Genomic DNA, 20,402 nt, shown 5'->3' on the forward strand with positions numbered 1-20,402 from the left:
ATGTCGTTATATATCATGTCTACTCTAATTATATTGTGCGATGAGAGTACAGTATATCATAGTGAATGATTATTCTTTATTATTGCCGATATATAGTGAAATTCAGTATATCATAGTCAATGATTATTCTTTATTATTGCCGATATATTTATAGTGAAAGACAGATTGGAGATAAGATCTGATAAATGTGCACTATTTTCGGCTCCTTTTAGAATATGTAAATGATCAGGTATATGTAAGAAGGTCATTCACTACGTTTTCAATTGTCTTGTGGGGTCTTTGTTGCGCACAAATTGTTAACATAACATAACAATTGTTAACATAACTTAACATGTGTGCAATCATGTGTGCAAATTGCACACGTTAAGTCTCGCGATTTGGTTGGGAGGCTCACGATTTTGACCACATACTCACTTTATATAGCAACTATTGGAGCCGTTAAGGAAGGAGCACACGACTGAATGTGGAGACGTGTTTATTCCAACGGCTAACAAGTGGATCTGCCTTGAACATGGGAAAATGCAGTGAAATAGTCTTATCATAACCACGCCCCTTACTGTACACCTGCTGGGTGAGATACATGGTTTTAGTGCCCGCCACCCAAGACACATAATACACAGTTCATTTGTAAGGTGAAACAAAAGAAAATGTAAAAAACAAAACACAGTTTATACTAATTGAATGTATCAATAAACAATGAAATCTTTTTTTGTGTTTTATTTACTTCTAATTTACACTTTTGTAACATTCACATTATTTTAACACGCACAGAGTTGCGAGTACGAAAATCTCCCGATTTATAATTTCTGAAATTTAACATGTATGTAATTGTTCAAACAAATGCACCCCCAGCTTCATGCCAATAGCATACATTTTTTGTCTTCCACGACTACCAGAATTGATCGAGATGTTCATGGAATGAGGAGGTTACAGAAGGAGGAAGCCTATTCAGATTAATATGTCATAAATGTCAACTTGCGCATGTTTGACAAAAACGCTGTGTGAGTGAACGGTGTTCAATGGGCAACGCGTTGCTAAAAATCGATTTTGGGATCAAATAAAAGCGGTCCATTTATGTATATTTGTGATCTATGCGACACGTATTGGTAACCGGAAATAACGAAAAACACCTTCGACCAAACGTCTCTTCGCCTTCTTGTCGAGAGAAACCAGCTCCATTGCGCATGCTCGACCGGCGATTCGCGGTTGCGCCAAAGGGAAGAGGATGTTGCTAACAGACAGTGTAGATGCACGGCTGTTTTCACAACAATAACATCATCAAAATTTCCATCCTTGATTACATTTTCACTGGATTTTATTGCAAACGCTCCTGGAAATCGTGCAATTTACATCGCATTCGCTCGTTTTTGTGTGATGTTTTGGGACTACGTCCTCTGTTGACAATGGGAGCGAAAGGGTTTGCAGATTTACTAGGCTCATTTTCGGAGGAGCAGAAACAAGAAACATGGCTGGCCAGCTAGGCCGCAGACGGAGGTTTTGTAGCAAACAACGCGCGTATATCGATACAAGATACACGATATTGGAATGATCTTACAGCTAAAGCTGTCTCAAGAAACACAGTGTTTTAAAACGTGATTGTCGTTCAGTTTGATTGTCGTGTGATGCGTAAAACAAACTAACGAGACCGCTAGCCCCACAACCTTGACTGTTCGACGACGTCGTTCGCCCATTAGCCGGCTAATGATAGCAATCGTTTCTTTTTGTTATTCAGTTTATTTTAAAAGTACGCAGGACGACATTTTTAGGCCAACACTCATTATTGTGTGCCTAGTGTAATTAGCATCGCCCATTTAATTTGTTACTTTTGCCCTGGATGAATGTGGGACAAAATGGAGACCCCGACGATTGTGTACGATTTGGATACATCTGGGGGCTTAATGGAGGTAAGGTTTGCTTGCCAAAAATGCAATTTACGTTGAAGTACTGTTACAGACACACATTTTAGTACATATGCCAATAAATATATAATCGACCATTTATTATTTGGACCGTGTTTGTGTGTTGTATCGTGTTTCCGAACAACCGAGTTGTGTAGAATGGAAGTGGTTTCATGGAGGCCACAGCAACGACCCTGAAAGCCGTGTGACGGCAACGACGGACATAGAGCTGAACGCAGCAGTCGTGAATGTGTGTGTGTTTATATATATATATATATATATATATATATATATATATATATATATATATATATATATATATATATATATATATATATATATTAAATAGATAGATATACAGGAAGACTTTGCTGTAAATTAGTGATCAACTAATGTGCAAGACATGTCTACAGCAAATACAGGCACTTCTGGCGCCCCCGAAGTCCGAGGAGGTCGAAAAAAGAAGTCGGAAGTTGGGAAGAGACGTCCGGCGGAGCGGCAGGGCCACCAACCACGACACTTGCGATAGTTGTCGTGAAGGAGGAGATTTGTTGTGCTGTGATCACTGCCCTGCAGCCTTCCACCTTCAGTGCTGGTAAGTTTTCATTATTTTCTCAACCTGAAAGATTTACTATATTATTGCTGGGCTCATGGACGCTGCCTTTTCCCACACCCAAGAAAGTGGTAGTCGTGAGGTTTTTGGGAAAGTGTTCAATATTTCGCTGCTGTAAATATTTCACTGTTGTGAAGCCACAAAGATTGTTCGCACTTGCATGAATATGTTGCTGTCTTTTAAACGGCGCTATGTCCAGTACAGTTATTGATATACAGTGAGACCTCAACTTACAAACGCCTCATAATAGGAACTTTTCATCATACGAACGTCAAATTTATGAAAATTAAGCCTTATAATAAGCACTATTTTCATAATACACACCCACCTCGGCCAGTCCATCAAGCACACGACCTTTGGATCTGGCGAAAGTGATCTTCGGCGGAAGCACACAACCGCACCGCGCTCCAGCCGGCACTACTTTCTCATTGAATGCACACATCGATCGCCTACTTGGAGCTTTTTGCTGATAATTTTACTATTATGGGACCGGAAAATAAACACTACCGGCTCGTATTCAGCCTCAGTTCAAATGTGGTGCGTTACTATGAATAAATTGAAGAAACTACCAGCCGTACACGTCTACTCTGCTCTGTTTATTTGTCATCCAAGACTTGGGGTGTGTTCAGGTTCGAGAATAGCACAGGACTTCTTATGACTCTAGGCTGTTTGGAAAGCATTGTCTAACTGAATGAGCATGGACAAACACTTAGCAACGTTTTTGTGTTGCTACACTTGAACCCCCTGTCAAGATGCGATAGAAGTGATTGTGATTGGCTAAAGGGTAGAGTCATGTGTCATGGTAAGCCAATCAGAGCTAGTGTTTTCACACACACCGGAACAGCGTGTCAATAGTCACGCTAAATTGTCACGTGCGAGTTGGCAGCTCGGGCGTGGCTGCCGCTCGCGACACTTCAATTTCATTTCATTTCAACGAGTCACTGTCACCTCACCAGTGACATGATTACGGCGTAAGTGCTTCGCTATGTCTTGTGCTGGCAAATCCAACAGTTTGCTTTCCACGAGGTGAATGTTAGACGCGAGTGTGCCATTTTATTCGCCCCGACCGCCTTCTTTTGTCGCGTTTTATTCCGCGTCCGTGGAATCATCGGACTCGTGCCTTTTGTTGTCATAAAATCTCTGCCAGCACCTACGGGACTCGAAGTGAATGCGGATGCCATGGAGGAGCTTGTTGCTGACCATAATGAGGTCATCAACACAGAGAATTTGATTTGCCTTCAAGAGGACAAGCAGAAGCAGGCCCTTCAACAGTTGATGTGCAGGCTTATTATTGAACAGTTCCATTCAGAAAAGGCTATAAGAATCATCAACATGATGAATGATAATGTGATGCCTCAGTTTCGTAAGACCTTACAAGTCAGAAAGCAACAGGTGTCAATTAAGAGCCATCATTGACCATCACAAATGTAAATAAAGTGACTTTATTATACAGTGCAGTGTATTTATTTCATTAGAATACAATAGCACATTTATTATACATAGGATAAGGTAGGTTGTGTGTAGTTTTAAGGCTTATTTAGTTGAAAAGTATATTTTATGGAAACCCGGGAACGGATTATTCCCATTTTAATGGTCTCCTATGGGAATTTTTTTTGAGATACACACTTTTCGCCTTACACACTCTGTCTGGGAACCAATTAAGTTCGTAAGTTGAGGTCTCACTGTATATATATATATATATATATATATATATCTATATATATGAGAACATGAGTGAATCGAGAAATACCAAGGGCTCAGAGAGGAGCTGGAGAGAGCCTGGAAGGTAAAGGTGACAGTCGTGCCTGTGGTGGTCGGAGCACTCGGGGCAGTGACCCCCAAACTTGACGAGTGGTTGCAACAGATCCCGGGAACAACATCGGATACCTCGGTCCAGAAAAGCGCAGTGCTGGGAACAGCACGGAAACTGCGCAGGACGAGGATTTTGGTAGAGGACCCGAGCTATATATATATATATATATATATATATATATATATATATATATATATATATATATATATATATATATATATATATATATATATATATATATCGATATTCAAGGGAGTCCGAAAAAATATGTGTGTATTAGACCTCTTCAAACTTGACCTTTTTCTTCAAACATATGGAAACTGATATTATTCCCATTCTCCAAGGTCTAAATTAGCTAAATATACCAGTTATTGTGATCTTGGACCTTGGCTATACCTGCCTCAAGAGCCATGTAATTTTATTGTTGACGTTTTTCAAAAACGCTGCAAAATTTGGGATATTACGTCCTTATTTTCATTGTAGCTTTCCAGAGGTTGATGTTATAGCATTGAAAGTGGTACCAAATGAAGGCTAATGGACTTTTCTTGAATATGGTGTTAAGCACAATAAAACACACGAACACCTGTTTAAATTGTAGCTAATTTTAATGCACAAACAGCTGGGACACTACAAAAAAAAATCCGTTTGGTAGTATGATAGCACTGCACTGACACATATATTGCATAAGAAACTGTCAGGATGTTACATAATATACATGTATTATCACTTGTTCAATGTGGCCTTTTTTTAATTGTCAATTTTCTTCCTGTGGTACTCCACAACTTGTAGTAAGCACCTTCTTTGCTCTGGGTCAGTTGTGATCTGAGTTGCAAAGTCACTCATTAGTGTCACACTTCTCTCAGCCACATCATCGGTCCCTGTCACTGACCTCACAAACTTCTGTGCATTCCGGTAGCTGTCATTGTCTTCCCAGGTGTCAGCAGGAGTAGTGAGCCAGTCACATTTCACTCGAAGAGCACCAAACAGAAAGTGAGACACTGGCCCTACCAGGTCTGTGAGAACTGTAGCTGCCTTGATGACAGGAAACACTGGCTTGCCTTTCCTGTAACTCTCAGGTTTCTCTGTTTCTGACAGCTTGACTGCGAGCTTCTCTTTTGCAGACTTGGTCATGCTGGCATGTGAACTGAACGAGGTGAATGGCACTGGTTCCTGGGTCAGATACCAGCGGTGGTTGTTCATTTTCTTGAGAACAGAGGTTGCCAGTTCATAGTCATACTGCTTTTGTATTGCAGCATGTTCTTCATAAGCAGGCGGTCATGGATAGGTGCATCAGCTGCAGATGTGGTGGTCACCCAGTGGCTGATGTAGAATAAGGCCAGGAACTTGTTCATCCTCTCCAGCTTGAAGATAGTGTCCGCGTTGTATTTTAGCTCCTTGGAAAACATGAGCATCTTCATACAGTAAATTTTCCTGGCCATCCAGCGGGCTTGGTGAATGGCACCTGGCTTGGCCCAGTGGATACCTCGAGGAGGTTCCTCACCAAGCAGGATCAGGCACAGCTCTACCACCTCTCTGTAATCTGCCCTCGGACATGCTTCCTCAAGGAAATTGCTTAAGACTGCAATTGTGCTTGTCTTCTTCTGTTTCAAGTCTTGTTCAACTAGGCCCAGAAGTCTTGGGCAGTCCTTAACCAACTTGTCACACTTCTCTTTCACATTGCTGAATTGGGTTGTCAGGACTCTTGACCTTGCTAAACACAGCCTCCCATACACTTCCAATTATTACCTCTGATATGTGATGGCGACAAGCGAAGTAGAATACCTTTTTGCCTAGTTTTTGTTCAATAAGCTTCGCTGCACCCTTGTTGATGCCACTGTTGCTTGCTGTGGTGTCAAAATGAATTGATTGAAGTGATGAAATGAATGAAAGTAGAAAAACAAAATACATGAGCTGCTGGAAAGGCAGCCACTCTCGCGGCGCTGTCTTGAAGTCAAAAGAACAAAAAAAAACCATTAAAATTAACACAGGTGTTCATGTGTTTACTAGCATATACAAGAACATTTTATTAGCTTTCATTTGGTACCACTTTCTATGCTATAGCCTCAACCTGTGGAAAGCTACAATGAAAATAAGGACGTAATATCCCAAAATTTGCAGCGTTTTTGAAAAACGTCAACGATAAAATTACATGGCTCTTGAGGCAGGTATAGCCAAGGTCACAATAACTGGTATATTTGGCTAATTTAGACCTTGGAGAATGGGAATAATGTCAGTTTCCATATGTTTGAAGAAAAAGGTCAAGTTTGAAGAGGTCTAGTGTGTATGTTGTATGTATATGTTGTGTGTATTTGTATGTATGGATGCCGTCCTATTGCCTGCAAGCCATTTGGTGCTCATTACCAAGGATTTCTGAAACAATAGACTATTAATGTCCATGCCAAGTTGTGTGAGTTTAAGCCCATACATATGTGTTATTTTCTTTGAAACCTAACTACTGTCTTCTTGACTGATTAAAACAAACTACAGTGACCCACCCCTCAGCAAAGAGAAACTTCCTCCTGGAGAATGGATGTGTCACCGCTGCAATGTTCGAAAAAAGGTGAGTGTTGTTAACCGATAAAATTTAAGCTCTTCTACCAAACCTGTTTGCATTGCTTTTAGATAAAACAATATTGTGATAAAGTTAAAATGTTTTTTCTAATTATCTCTTTTAGAAGCGAGAGCAAAAGTCTGAACAGACTAATGGGCTATTGGAAAAGTCCTTTGCTAAGCGTGCTTCCTCTCCAACTATGGAGGTGGAGCTTGGCGCGGGCCCACTGCGTCTTGATGGCCTTCCTCCAGGGGCTGGAGCCGCAGGGCCTGGTCTTCGCGTGGCCCAGGTACGCCTTTTGGACCGTAGGAGTAGCAGCAGGCCAAGCAGCCGCCCAGGCACGCCAACTTCCAATACTTCGTCGACCCCTACCCCCTCAGAGGAGCAGAATGATGGAGAAGAGGAGACAGCTGAACCTGAGGATGATGTTCAGTGCACTGAGCTTGAAAATACCGAATTGTCTTCTCCAACCCCGCGTCTTCTCAAGAGACCCTTTCAGTTGCTTATAGCTGCTGCTATGGAGAGAAATCCAACACAGTTTCAGCTGCCCAGTGAACTTACGTGTACTACTGCATTGCCAGGTTGGTTGGTTGGTACCGAAAAATCATTGTCAAATAAAAGTAATTTAAAGGACAACCAACGCCTCCGGACAAGTTGCGTCCATAATTTGCAAAATCATTTCAAATGACTTCTACTGAGCGTATTTGACAAAGATTCCACTGCATATAGCTATATTTTACCTTTTAAGACTCGCGCTGAATATTCAGGAAGTCTTGTTTTCGAGTTGATGACGATGCCTGAAGTGACGTCACGTCTGGAACGCCCCTGACCGAGAAAGCGACACACAATGTATTTTGCGGAACTTCGTTTGGTCTGAAAACTTCGTGTTGATCCGTGCTGATGGCAAAATTAGAAGGAAAACACATAAATAACGCGATAGTGAATCGTGTGTTGCACCAAGACTACTATTTGATGTTCGCGGACACAAATTCCCTTGTAGACAAATCAGCCCATTTCCAACGCCGCTTGTGCGCAAAATTTTGCATTTTTCTGGGACACTACATTGCTGTCATTGACGGCTCGAATTGATAGCAGAGGAGTCCATTAAACGATGTCAAACATTTATGCTTTCCTCTTCAGAACTATTTGAATCATATTCATAACTGGATGAGTAACAAGAAAGCATCTTCTCCCAATCTGAACTCTGACTGAGCCCATTGTTTTGTTTCTTGAGCAAGGCAAGACGACTTGGAGTGACGTCACGAACTGGGGGCGGTACTTTCTGAAAATGTCCAGTTTCGAGCTGATTTGTGGCAGATTTTTGGACACTTTAGGTTATTTTTATTGGTGTTTTTCATTTGACTAAAAATATCAGCCTGCGTGTTTTGGGTATTTTAGATGCTATAAAACGTTTTTCTGATGTCAGTTGGGAAACCAAAAAATGGTGTCGGTTGTCCTTTTATGCAGTTCTGTCTTCTAATAGGTTCACCACTTGAACAGTTTAATAACAATCCTCTTACGTTTTTTTTTCAGGCAGCAGTAAACGAAGGAAAAGGGAAGAATTGCTTGGGAGGCCGTTCAGGCGACCACAATATGAACTTGATCCGAATGGTCTGGTGCCATTACCAGTCAAAGTCTGTTTTTCATGTAACAGGTATGTGTACAGACATATATGCAGCTCTGTTATATTTGTTATTTATTTTTTTCAAGATGGCGCCGTGAAAGTTGGTGCCTTTCCAGCAGCTCCTGTATTTAGTTTTTTGACTTATTTCTTTCCTTTCATAACTTTGCTGCTGTGAAATGTACATTTCTCCGCCGCAAGACTAATAAAGGTAAATCCAATCCAATTAATTTTTTACTTCCTATAGGAGTTGCAGGTTGGCTCCCTTGATACAGTGTGACTACTGTCCTCTTCTGTTCCACACTGATTGTCTGGACCCACCACTTACAGCTTTACCTGCTGGAAAATGGATGTGCCCAAATCATGTTGAGCATTTAGTGGTAAGTGGTGTGGAACTGCAACTAAGGTGCTTCTCAGTTGAAATTCAATGCTGATCTGTCCTTTCCAAAATGCTTTTTTGGTTCAGCTAAACCAGAGGAGCCTGAGCCTGTCCAGTCGATGTCAGCTTTTTGATGAGTTTCAGGACAGAATGTCCCAGCATGCTGTCAAGTTGGACTTCCTGCGCAGAGTGCATCGGCAGTTTTCACCAAACTGTCGGACCACTCAGCAGTGCAACAAAAAGACTATCAAGGTAGACAGTGCCTCACCACACTGTGTGTTTTTGTGTCTATCTGATAAACCGAAAGATTTCAGAAAGTACGTGCTGCAATTGCTGTTTGGTTTCAGGTACCGGATGCCATCAAGTCTCAGTACATGAATCCCCCCTCCATTCTACAGCCTGCAGGCGTACGCCAATTGGAACTAGTTTCTCATGGTTTCCCTGAACATCTGTCCACAAAACACCTCACCACAGATGCTGAGCAGCAGGAGGTAGGATTCAAATGTGATAGGTTACCAATCATTGACATTTTGAATTTATCCTCTCAAATTAAAGCATGAAAGTGGAACAGTGGTCCTTTGTTTTGTCAAAGACACTGTTCACTTAACGTTAGGTGTGGGAGAAACAATAGATTCCGAGTTGCCCTGGAATGAAGAAATTATCTGATTGTTCAGACTTTTAAGAATGCAATTAACTCTGACAAACATGAAAAAGTAATGCTATAGCGCAGCAGCCGCTGGATGTTCTCTGTCGTCCTTATAACAAAATAATGATAGGAATGCACCATATTGTTTTGTCAACAATAATATGGAGACGCTATTTTACCTGATGCGACGTTGTGGTGGAAGTACAGTAAAGTCTCGTTATATCGATATTCAAGGAGTCCGAAAAAATATCGATATAACCGGGACTATCGATATATCAACGATCATCAAAAAGGTATATAAAACTTTATTTTACAGCAGTTTATTTCCTGTTTGCATGTAATTTTCTCCGTGCGTGCATAGAAATAGTATCGATATAACCGGGACTATCGATATATCCGATATCGATATAACGAGACTTTACTGTATTTCAAGTGACAATTCAGTGAGGCCTCAACTTACGAACTTAATTGGTTCCCAGACAGTGTGTAAGGCGAAAAGTGTGTATCTCAATTTTTTTTCCCCCATAGGAAACCATTAAAATGGGAATAATCCGTTCCCGGGTTTCCATAAAATATACTTTTCTACTCAATAAGCCTTAAAACTACACACAACATACTTTATTCTATGTATAATAAATGTGCTATTATATTGTAATGAAAGAAATACACTGCATTGTATCATAAAGTCACTTTATTTGTGATGGTCATTGATGGCTAGATGGAATGGCGTTGGAGGTCGAAGGTCAAAGGGAATTGCTGTTTGGAAAGAGGCACATTACATGAGGACTGTAATTAAAGAAATAAACTGCTGTAAAATAAAGTTTTATATACCTTTTTGATGATCGTTGATGGCTTATGGAAGGAGAGTCACCTTCTATAAGGACTGTTGGTAACTTAACCTCTGGTGTGGCTTATCTTCTTTTTTCTTTGGAGACGGTGTGGCTTATCTTCTTTTTTCTTTGGAGACTCCTCATCATTTTTGCTGATTAAAAAACACTTTATTGACACCTGTTGCTTTCTGACTTGTAAGGTCTTACGAAAGTGAGGCATCACATTATTGTTAATCATGTTGATGATTGTCCTAGCCACAATCTTTTCTGAATGGAACTGTTCGGTAAAAGCCTGCACATCATTCCACTTTGCCAACATTGCCGTTATGAGCTCACTTGAGCTCACTTGATGCTGCAGCCATCTCCTCCTCAGATGTTCTCGAACCATCAGTTACTGGCTTTAAAATCCTCAATAAGCGCCGAACTTCCAGGTTGGCGCATGGCGATATCGGCGTGAATTAGCCGTGCTTTCTCGCATTAAAAAAGCTTTACTCACGCTGTCGCCAAATAGCTGCTTTTCGTTAATCCAAATTTACAGAAGTTTTTCAACTTCTTCGATTGCCCGAGACCGTCGCTTTAGAGCACGGTAACACCTTTTGCAACAGACGATGGCTTTCCTGTTCCGGAGAATGGTAGCAATGGTTGACTTAGCATAGCCGTGCTCGGCCACTAAATCACACAAACGCACACCTCGTTCATGTTTTTCAATTATCTCCTTCTTCTCAGCGACTTTGTGTCTTCTTGGGCTGAACACGAGCCTGTGGTGTTTTTTTCGGTCCCATCATAGTAAAATTATCAGCAAAAAGCTCCAAGTAGGCGATCGACATGTGCATTCAATGAAGGGGGGGGGGGGGGGGGGGGTAGCGCCGGCTGGAGCGCTGTGCGGTCGTGTGCTTCCGCCGAAGATCACTCCGCCAGATCCGAAGGTCATGTGCTTGATGGACCAGCCGTGGTGGGTGTGTATTATGAAAATAGTGCTTATTATAAGTTTTAATTTTCATAAATTTGACGTTCGTAAGACGAAAAGTTTGTAATATAAGGTGTTCGTAAGTTGAGGTCTCACTGTACTGTAAATTGCTGCCCATCCAACAACCCACATCTTAAACCCAGATGACATTGTGTTTTTGATGAAAGCCAATGTTACATTTTTGTCACGGCTTGTTCAGGGTTACGAATGTTCCCTGACACATTCCCTGACTTTCACTAGTGGTTTTAATGTTTTTTTTCCCCTAGTTGCAGGGACATTTTTAACTTGTTAAAAATTCTGCCAAGAAAATTCCAGGCAAATATCTGGCCACCCTTTGAACATTTGCGACCGTGAATGAATCCTTACAAAAAGGTAATATTTGCTTTATTTGAAAAACAAAGTTATTTGCAGCTCAGTGGGAGCAGAGCAGAAATATGACATCATCCTGTGACAGTAATCTTCTACAGCAAAAGCGAGCAACTTAATAGCCATTCGTGGACTTGATATCATTAGAATGTTTCATCTCCTCCACATATTACATGCAGAATGCACAACAAATTAATGAATAACTAGTTAACTAATAACGACTGTTTTTGTGGTTTACATGATTTTTTTGTTCATCATGGCACTTGACATGCTTGATTTGCTTTCGCCAACCAAATAAAATTATGATGGGCCAGATTTGGCCCCCGGGCCTTGACTTTGACTCCTGTGCTCTATGGCATGGGTAGTTTGATTTTCAAGAGCTTGATTTTGTTTGATTTTCAAGAGTTCCTACCAAAACCTTTCTCGATGTGTCCCAAGGCAGGATAGGGGCTCTCACTGAATTTGAATACCCGTTTGTTAGTGTGTGCCTCTCGGAACCATGGCGCATAAATCAATCCAAGTGTAAATGTACTCCACCTGTACTTTGACTTTCTTTTTAGGGACCTACAACTGAATGACAGTTTAAAAAACAGTGTGAAAAGTATTTGAAAGCTTATTTCTATTGGGATAAAAGAAGGAACTTGTCACAAAACATGAGAGTGATGTTCGTATTCGTAATCTTGTGTGGTTTGATTTTGTGAAGTAAACAATTTGCATATCATCAAGACCAATGAAACAAAGAATTTTAAAACCAGGTTAAAAGTTGTTTGAAGAAATTTCAGAGGAATGGAATTCACAGACTTGTTCGACATGGGGAGGTTGAGTTCTAATACACCGAAGAGTTCGCAAAGTTTGTGAATAGTGAAGGCGACTTGCTTTTCAACTAACAGCAACAAATGGGATTATTTTGAACACAAAATTGAGAGAAGAACCTATATCATCGAATGGCTTTTACTACCTGGCCACAAACCAATAGAAGACAGCCCACTACTTTTTATTTCTGACTCTGGAAGTCCTGTGATTGGATTGGATTGGGTGTCTACCTTTATTTGTCTCGTAGAAGAGAAATTTACATTTCACAGCACCAAAGTTATGAAATGAAGCGTAAAGGAAAGAAAGAAGTAGAAAAACAATACAGGAGCTGCTGGAAAGGCAGCCACTCTCACGGCAACATTTTGAAGTAAAAAAAATCCAAAACTAACTCTCAGCGCAATAATATGACAAAGACTCAAATCTCCTAAAATGACGAAAGCAAATCGCCCCAATGGAGGTGCACATAACATGTTTTACACCTCATTCTGGTTTCACTTAGGATGGGATTAGATTAGCCTTTATTAGTCTCACGGTGGAGACATTTACATTTCACAGCAGCAAAGTTATGGAAGGAAAGGAAGAAGTAGAAAGTAGTATTAGTTGGCTTGCCTTTCCTAAGGCAAACCTTCGCTATGGTGTGACATTTTTGTGAGGCACATGGTGTTTGTGTGCCGGGAACCTCTTTGATGGCTGCCTCTTTTTGGGGGTGAGCAGGGGGGGTGTATTTTTTCGTCTGACTTGTCATGCTTGGTGGAAGATTGTTTTCACCAATTGAAAGATCAAGTGAAGAAAAATGCAAAATATGTAAAAATTCATCATGGGGAGGCAGCCATAGTGATTTTTGAAAAATGATTTATATATCCAGCTCCTCTCTGAACTCTTGGTATTACGCTAGTTTCTCATGGTCGTTCTTTCTGATGTTTCCTAGATTGCTAAACGCACATCAACGGCTTTCCTCTGCCCTTTAATTATAATTCATATTTTAATTCGAATTTTGTCTCGGTGTCTCAAACAGTGGCTTCAGGATGTCATCGCCCTCCAGTGCAGCATCATGCGACACTTGTCCACCAAACAAAATACTTCATCCATGCCAACGTCATCACGGTTGGTCTCAGACAATAAAGACAGGTGCAAATCTTGTACATCATCAGAGGATGTGAGTCAACCGTCTTTACAAAGGACTCCCCCTGGCACCAATCCTAATCTTTGCAGTACAACCGATGACCCAGATGTGTCCCCTCCATCACGGGACACATTAGCACAGCAGGTTGGTTCTAAATCGAGCATACCACCCTGCCGGAAGTGTAGTAAACCTAATGGACCTCATACAGAGGAGAGTCATCCTTCCAAAACAAATGGACCATTAGAGTGTAACAACGAGTCCCAGTATCATGTACAGGAAATTCCTGAGCACAAACTAAAACCCTGCACAGCCACCCATGACTCAGCTGCTGCCTGTGACCTGGTGAACCACATAGGAACTGAAACACTGAAAAAGGACCCTGAGAGCACCACAGAAGATTGCACTCCAAAATCCCACCCTGTATCCTCGACTACCTGTTCTCAAAGCAACCAGCAGAACCATCGGACCCAGGCAGAGCTCCAGGACGAGTCTATGAGTAACAATGTGAAACCCTGTGACTCCATTACGAGCCGAGAGCAATATTCAAGCAACATTGAATCATCATCGCCAAGCCCAGGTAGGCACTAAGGCAGGGTGGCCAAACGTCTTTTTCTCACTGACCATGTTATATGCGTTCCCATCACAGAGCACTTATGACGGTTTAGCCAAATGCATATGTTATGTGATTGTCTCATCATATTGTTGGGTCGTCACTATCAAATCATCTTTACATGATGGCTGCTCAGTATGTTGTACTTTACAACTAGTGATGCTGTGGTAACTGAATTCTAACTAGCAATGATGGGAGGTAAATGTGGTAGATTGATACCCCTGACACTGAGGACCATGATTCAAAATTCCAGTCACAAATGGAAACATCCGAATCAGTATTTTCAACCATAATTCCAAGATACTGATAAAATGAGTATGTTGCATTAGGAATGGAATGCGGTGTAAAAACTATGGATAATATTTAATGACATTTAATCGTGACAAGACATGCCTCAAACATGGCAAAAATCACTGACTGGAATGTGTAAGCTTGCCACTTGGACTCTAAGTATTAGAAGGTCTACTCATACACTGTGAATACGGAATGGGTAGTTTTGATCGCGTATAATGGACTAATACGGCCTGAAAACGTATTCAATGGTGCCGGCAATACCGTAGCCCCCTAAAATGTGTGTCAACCAAATTACACGAGGACTTGGATTTGACACTTGTGGCTCTAAGAGAATAATAATCATAACACATTTCACCTAAAAGCGGGTTTCAAAATTCAGCTTCTATTCTGGATCTGTGTGCCTTTCATGAAACCAGAACTATGACAAGTATGATAAACAACGATTTATCAGACGTGTTGTTTGCGTGCTATGCTGTAAAAATTATTGATATTATTGACCTTGAATTTGTAAAGCTACATAATCATATTTTTTTCACATTATTACATACAGTAAAGTCTCGTTATATCGATATCGGATATATCGATAATCCCGGTTATATCGATACTATTTCTATGCACGCACGGAGAAAACTACATGTAAACAGGGTCGGATATATCGATAGTCCCGGTTATATCGATATTTTTTCGGACTCCCTTGAATATCGATATAACGAGACTTTACTGTATTTTAACCATTACAACATTAGTATTCAGACGTGACTCCTGACAACCCCTGGCTACCTCATACCTTTGGTCCTGATGTTGATTGGTTTAGGTTGCCCATATTGTAAATGGATGAATGGACTGCTAAATTGTCAGCACCAGAACCTCCACTCCCCCCCCAAAAAGATAAAAAGATCCGATCCCACTTGGCGTCTGCCCTGCCTGCCTGACTGTTGGCCAATCCAGCCCCGCCTGAAGTTAAAATGGAATCAAATCATAAGGCGCTTTTTGGATTGGATTGGATTAGGTTTGGATTTACATTTTATTCATCTCTCAGTGGATAAATTTACATTCAGCAGCAGCAAACTTCTGAAAGGAAGATGAAAGGAAAGAAATAAGTCAAAAAACAAAAATACAGGAGCTACTGGAAAGGCGGCCACTTTGAAGTCAAAAGAACAAAAAAAAACTATATGACAATACAAAGACAGGGAGAGTCATTAGTTCCTAAACACCTTCTGACTTTTGAAGGAGTCAGCTGGGCATTTACAAACACACAGCTGAGGTATTGCATACAAACAAAAAGAGATCTTTGACGACCAGACTTGAAATTCTTGGGTTAAAATACATTTGAAGCTTGGAAGTGAGGAATGTTTTAAAAAGACCGCTTTCTGAAATGACCGATACAGTGATACCCCGGTTTACGAACCCCTTGGCTCATGAACTTTTCGGTTTACGAGCGTTAAATTGATGAAAAATCTACGTTGGCATACAAACTATTTTTCGGGATACACACGGAGCTGCCACAATGAGTGATGTGTCGTTCGCAAACGAGCCCGGTCTCCTAAAAGAAAATGGCAGCCGGCTTGTTTTGGTCCTCTATTCCCCGCCCCCAGTCGTCGGTTAAAGCCACGTGATTGGTCAAGAACGCAGCAGTGAGGGCGTGGGGGTTACAGTCAGAGAGTTAAGCCATTCTCCAAAAAAGAAAATGGCTGACAACACTTTTTTTGTCCTCTATTCCCTGCACCCAGTCCTCGGTTAAAGCCACGTGATTGGTCAAGAACAGACAGACAGAGAGAGAGTGACTAAATGGAAATAAAACATTGAAATTTAGACTCATTTCAACTTTGATAGTTCAAAGGCAGAGTGTAGACTGCAAGGTTCAAATTTCCATCAATCAGGGTCCACAAATAACCCCCACAAGCCATCTGTACACTTGATGCAAAAAGCTATCAACCCAGCTAAAGCGAATACAACTGATGAGGGACTAGGTAAAATTAGAAAGAAAGAAGAAGGCTACGTTCCTCATCAAGTGTTTAATGCTGATCAAACAGGCCACTCTATTCCATCAAACCATCAGCGACCATCACAAAGGTAAATAAAATGACTTTCTTATACCGTACTGTTTATTTCTGTAATTATAATACCATAGAACATTTATTATACATAAAGTAAGGTGTATTTGGTGTAGTTTTAAGGCTTAGAAAATTAGAAAGTAGAAAATTATGTTTTATGGGGACCTGCGAACGGATTATTCTCATTTTAATGGTTTCCTATGAGAAATTAATTTTTGGGATACACACTTTTCGCTTTACACACTCTGTCTGGGAACCAATTAAGTTTGTAAACTAAGGTACTTTGTTATGCTGTCTTGGTGTCATCGCTGACTCATGTTTGTCTCTGCAGAAATGAAGGCTGGCTTGGGGCTGACGGACTCATTATCTAGTTCACTCTCCTTCTTCGGTAACCTCTGCTTGAAAGATTGCATAGATGAAAATGGAGGTCAGTACATTAATGTAGTTGTGGGATTGTAATCCACTGAAGTGATCACACTTCTGTTTTCTCATGTGTATGTTTTAGGGATCGAGCTGGCCAAGCTAGATACAGAAATGATTAAGTTATTGGCATGGCAGAGAATCCAGCAGATTTTCCCTTGTAAAGCCCCGAGTCCTCTACCTAAAGACACCAGCGATGCTCCCAAGCCCCCTCCATCTCTCTCAGTCTGTAAGACAGAAATATCGCCATCAAGTTTGATATCAGGCAATCATTATTATTGCCTGGTTTTCATCTCGACTTCATGGTTTTTGCAGATCAGAAAGGTTTGAGAGCCCGGGCAGTCTTCTACCCACTGACGGGAAAAGGAAAGGCTGTTAACATGTGCTATAGGACATTATACATTGGATCAGGTAAGACATCATGAATTTCTCATCATTCATCGACCTACGGCACTGGCTTGTGCCCCCTTGTGGCTACATTGAAGATTGAAGAAGACTTCAAAATCTTCACATTTCGTCGTATATGAAAAAAAATTAAGAATAGTTAGATGGCCGTGAACTTGGCACATCAAGATTTTCGACCTGATGCATGTGACAGATGGGATTCTGCCATCGTTGCAACTGAGACACCTGACTCAGCGTGTGTCCTACAGAGGTGGTGCGCTTGCTGCATTTTTTTCACCCCTTTGAAATTCACAATACAGTCTTACTAATAGTACTTGGTGGGACAACATTACTTCATTGTAATTGACTTAAAAGTATTGGCAATTAAACTATAAATAGTGCAAGTTTTATATGCAATTATTATTTGTGTATTATTATTATTATTATCTTAAATAGTTGGAGGCATATATACGAACGTCTACAAATTCCTACACCAACTTGATCGTTTCATTACAAACCCAATCTGGTGGTGCATAAACACAACCCCAATAAAAAAGAATTGTGTTGATCTGCCAAGATTTAAGAACCACCGTAGATATGAAAGTAACTGGACATTAAACAAATATGTTGACCAGCCTCCATTTACCCCCTTTTGGCATCGCTTATTTTGAACATACATAACAGTATGTTATCATCATTTTAATTCAAGGTGCTGACATGGATGTGTGCCTTCCCAACTTTGGTCATTGCAACTTCATTTCGGGGAAACACGCTTGTGTATTTTATGATGAGGTAAGTCAGGCAAGGAGCTTCCATGATTCATGTACATGCACGAGTGAATAAATGTGGTTTGATTGGCACTCTTGTAGAACACTAAGCATTACGAGTTGCTGAACTACAGTGAGCATGGCACCACAGTGGACAACGTCCTTTACTCCTGTGACTTCTCTGAGAAAGGCTCACCGTCACCACCCAGTGGCCTAGTGGCAAAGGTCCAAGGCATCATTCGTAAGTTCTTGAACTTTGTTCACTAAATGAGGGTCTTTGTCAATGAACTGACAACCGACGCCATTTTTTTGTTTCCTGACATCAGAAAACGTTTTATAGCATCTAAAACATCCAAAACACGCAGGCTGATATTTTTTTGGTCAAACGCAAAACACCAATCAAAATGACTTAAAGTTGCCCAAAACTGCCACTAATGAGCTCAAAACTGGAGAGATTCAGAAAGTCCCGCCCCAGTTCGTGACTTCTCATTCTGGATGCTCCTTCACAAACTGCCTTGCTCCAGAATCAAAACAATGGCTTCAGAGAGTTCAGATTCTGAAAAAGATCCTTTTTTGTTACTCATCCAGTTATGAATATGGTTCAGATAGTTCTGAAGAGGAAAGCATAAGTGTTTGCCATCGATTACAGAAATCCTTCCGTATCAATTCGAGCCGTGTAATTAAAGCGTCGAAACTGGTGAAGGACACGACATATGACGCATATATGAAGCTCAGTGAATAAGCAATATAGCATCAACTTCGGTGATACGTGGCATATAAGGACATGAATTACAAATAATAAGCTACAAGATGTCCACGTCAATGCAGATTGTTTCATGCTTTTGCATGCAAAACGTTTAAACTTTCAAGATGAAGAGGTACGAACTTCGGTATGAATGACAGCGGTTATCCATCGCTAACTCCGGATAGCTCCTCGTTCCAGCAGTTGAATGTTTGTCCGATAGGTCCAAATGTAAGATGTATTTTATTGCCACAGTTTTGCAGAAATGCCAAGCGATCTGCCTTCCCAACTCCCCATCTTTTATTTTCGAGTTATTTATGTATTTATTTTAACCTCCCAGGTCGTAGCAAGAATTGGACGGGTGAAGAGGGTCCCGCGTCTGTGGTGGGATTGCTCCCAGCCGGAGGAGTTATGAGCAGCCACCCCCGAGGTGGCTTGGAGCAGTTATGCAGCTGCAAGGCAAGCAGCTCAAGCCTAATTGGCGGCAGCGGAGCAGGATGGGAGGGCACGGCCATGCTTCACCATGGGAGTTACATAAAACTGGGCTGCCTCCAGTTTGTATTCAGCATCACAGAGTTTGCCAGTAAGCAGCTAAAGGAGGAAGACAGTATGGCGCCTGCCACCGGTTACACCAGCAGCAGCTCATTTAGCCTCATACAGACCACAATTGCACCACTTCCTCGTGACACTGCCGCAGCCAGCAGCCCCTCCAGCCAGGATGAGATGGAGACAGCACCTTATGGACAAGTGCTCACTCTGCACTCAAACTATGTCCCCTAACTCCAAACTGGAAGTTCCACACTCCCCCCTAGTGTTGGTTGCGCACCATCGATGACACAAAGTAATGGTAAAGCTGCACAGTTGGCTGGCGGGCAGCGGAAGGGTTTAATTCTTCTTCTTATTTTTTTATGTCATTGTTAATGATTTATATATTTGCATGAACTTGGGAGTAAAATTGACAATCACTTCTATTTTTTGAATGACTGACATCTGTTAATGTTAAACCGACTCTTAAGCAAGGCGTACTAGTCATACTCAGTTATTTTGCCAGTATATTTTTAATCTGTCTGTTTAGCACAAAGGTCTAGTTTTGTTGTTTTGACCTACAGTACATACTATATCCGCCTGCCTGTGTGCTCTGTTTGTATGACAAAGTACACGACTTTTCACAACTTTTGGGCCATCCAGAAATGCCCTTAAAATAAATAAAGCGCAATCTTGATGCATGTGCATCAAAATCTTTGGGAAGAGGAGGTCATTTAGAATGGTTGTTATTTTTAGATGGTATCAACAAATTGATCAGGCAATGTGAATATCAAAAATAACTTGTCCAAGTGACTCCCAATGTTCTGACGTGTGTAGACATGTATGTTATATTTATATATGTATATAGTTATATATAATAATATAATGTGTGTATATATATATATATATATATATATATATATATATATATATATATATATATATATATATATATATATATATATATATATATATATATATATATA

The 20,402-nt window shown here is 40.8% G+C and overlaps 1 protein-coding gene across 1 annotated transcript; it reads left to right on the forward strand.

The window, feature by feature from the left end:
• The first annotated feature begins 1,193 nt into the window (after positions 1–1,193).
• phf12b (PHD finger protein 12b) lies at positions 1,194–20,113 on the forward strand. The gene is made up of 15 exons (XM_089013917.1): positions 1,194–1,904; positions 2,312–2,493; positions 6,812–6,884; positions 7,000–7,456; positions 8,409–8,529; positions 8,744–8,876; positions 8,963–9,127; positions 9,223–9,366; positions 13,513–14,197; positions 16,910–17,005; positions 17,084–17,227; positions 17,314–17,409; positions 18,092–18,174; positions 18,252–18,390; positions 19,232–20,113. The coding sequence occupies exons 1-15, from the start codon at positions 1,839–1,841 to the stop codon at positions 19,669–19,671; spliced, it is 3,024 nt and encodes a 1,007-aa protein (XP_088870043.1). The 5' UTR covers positions 1,194–1,838; the 3' UTR covers positions 19,672–20,113.
• Positions 20,114–20,402: the final 289 nt, after the last annotated feature.

Source organism: Hippocampus bargibanti, linkage group LG14, assembly GCF_051943395.1.
Source record: "Hippocampus bargibanti isolate YZ-2025 linkage group LG14, ASM5194339v1, whole genome shotgun sequence".
NCBI classification, from domain to species: Eukaryota; Metazoa; Chordata; class Actinopteri; order Syngnathiformes; family Syngnathidae; genus Hippocampus; species Hippocampus bargibanti.

Excerpts from the sequence above, each read along its gene's own strand:
- phf12b (XM_089013917.1), top strand. The coding sequence starts at position 1,839 with ATGTGGGACAAAATGGAGACCCCGACGATTGTGTACGATTTGGATACA. Across the intron at positions 7,457-8,408 it reads GTGTACTACTGCATTGCCAG|GCAGCAGTAAACGAAGGAAA; the intron begins GTTGGTTGGTTG and ends TTTTTTTTTCAG. Across the intron at positions 8,530-8,743 it reads GTCTGTTTTTCATGTAACAG|GAGTTGCAGGTTGGCTCCCT; the intron begins GTATGTGTACAG and ends TACTTCCTATAG.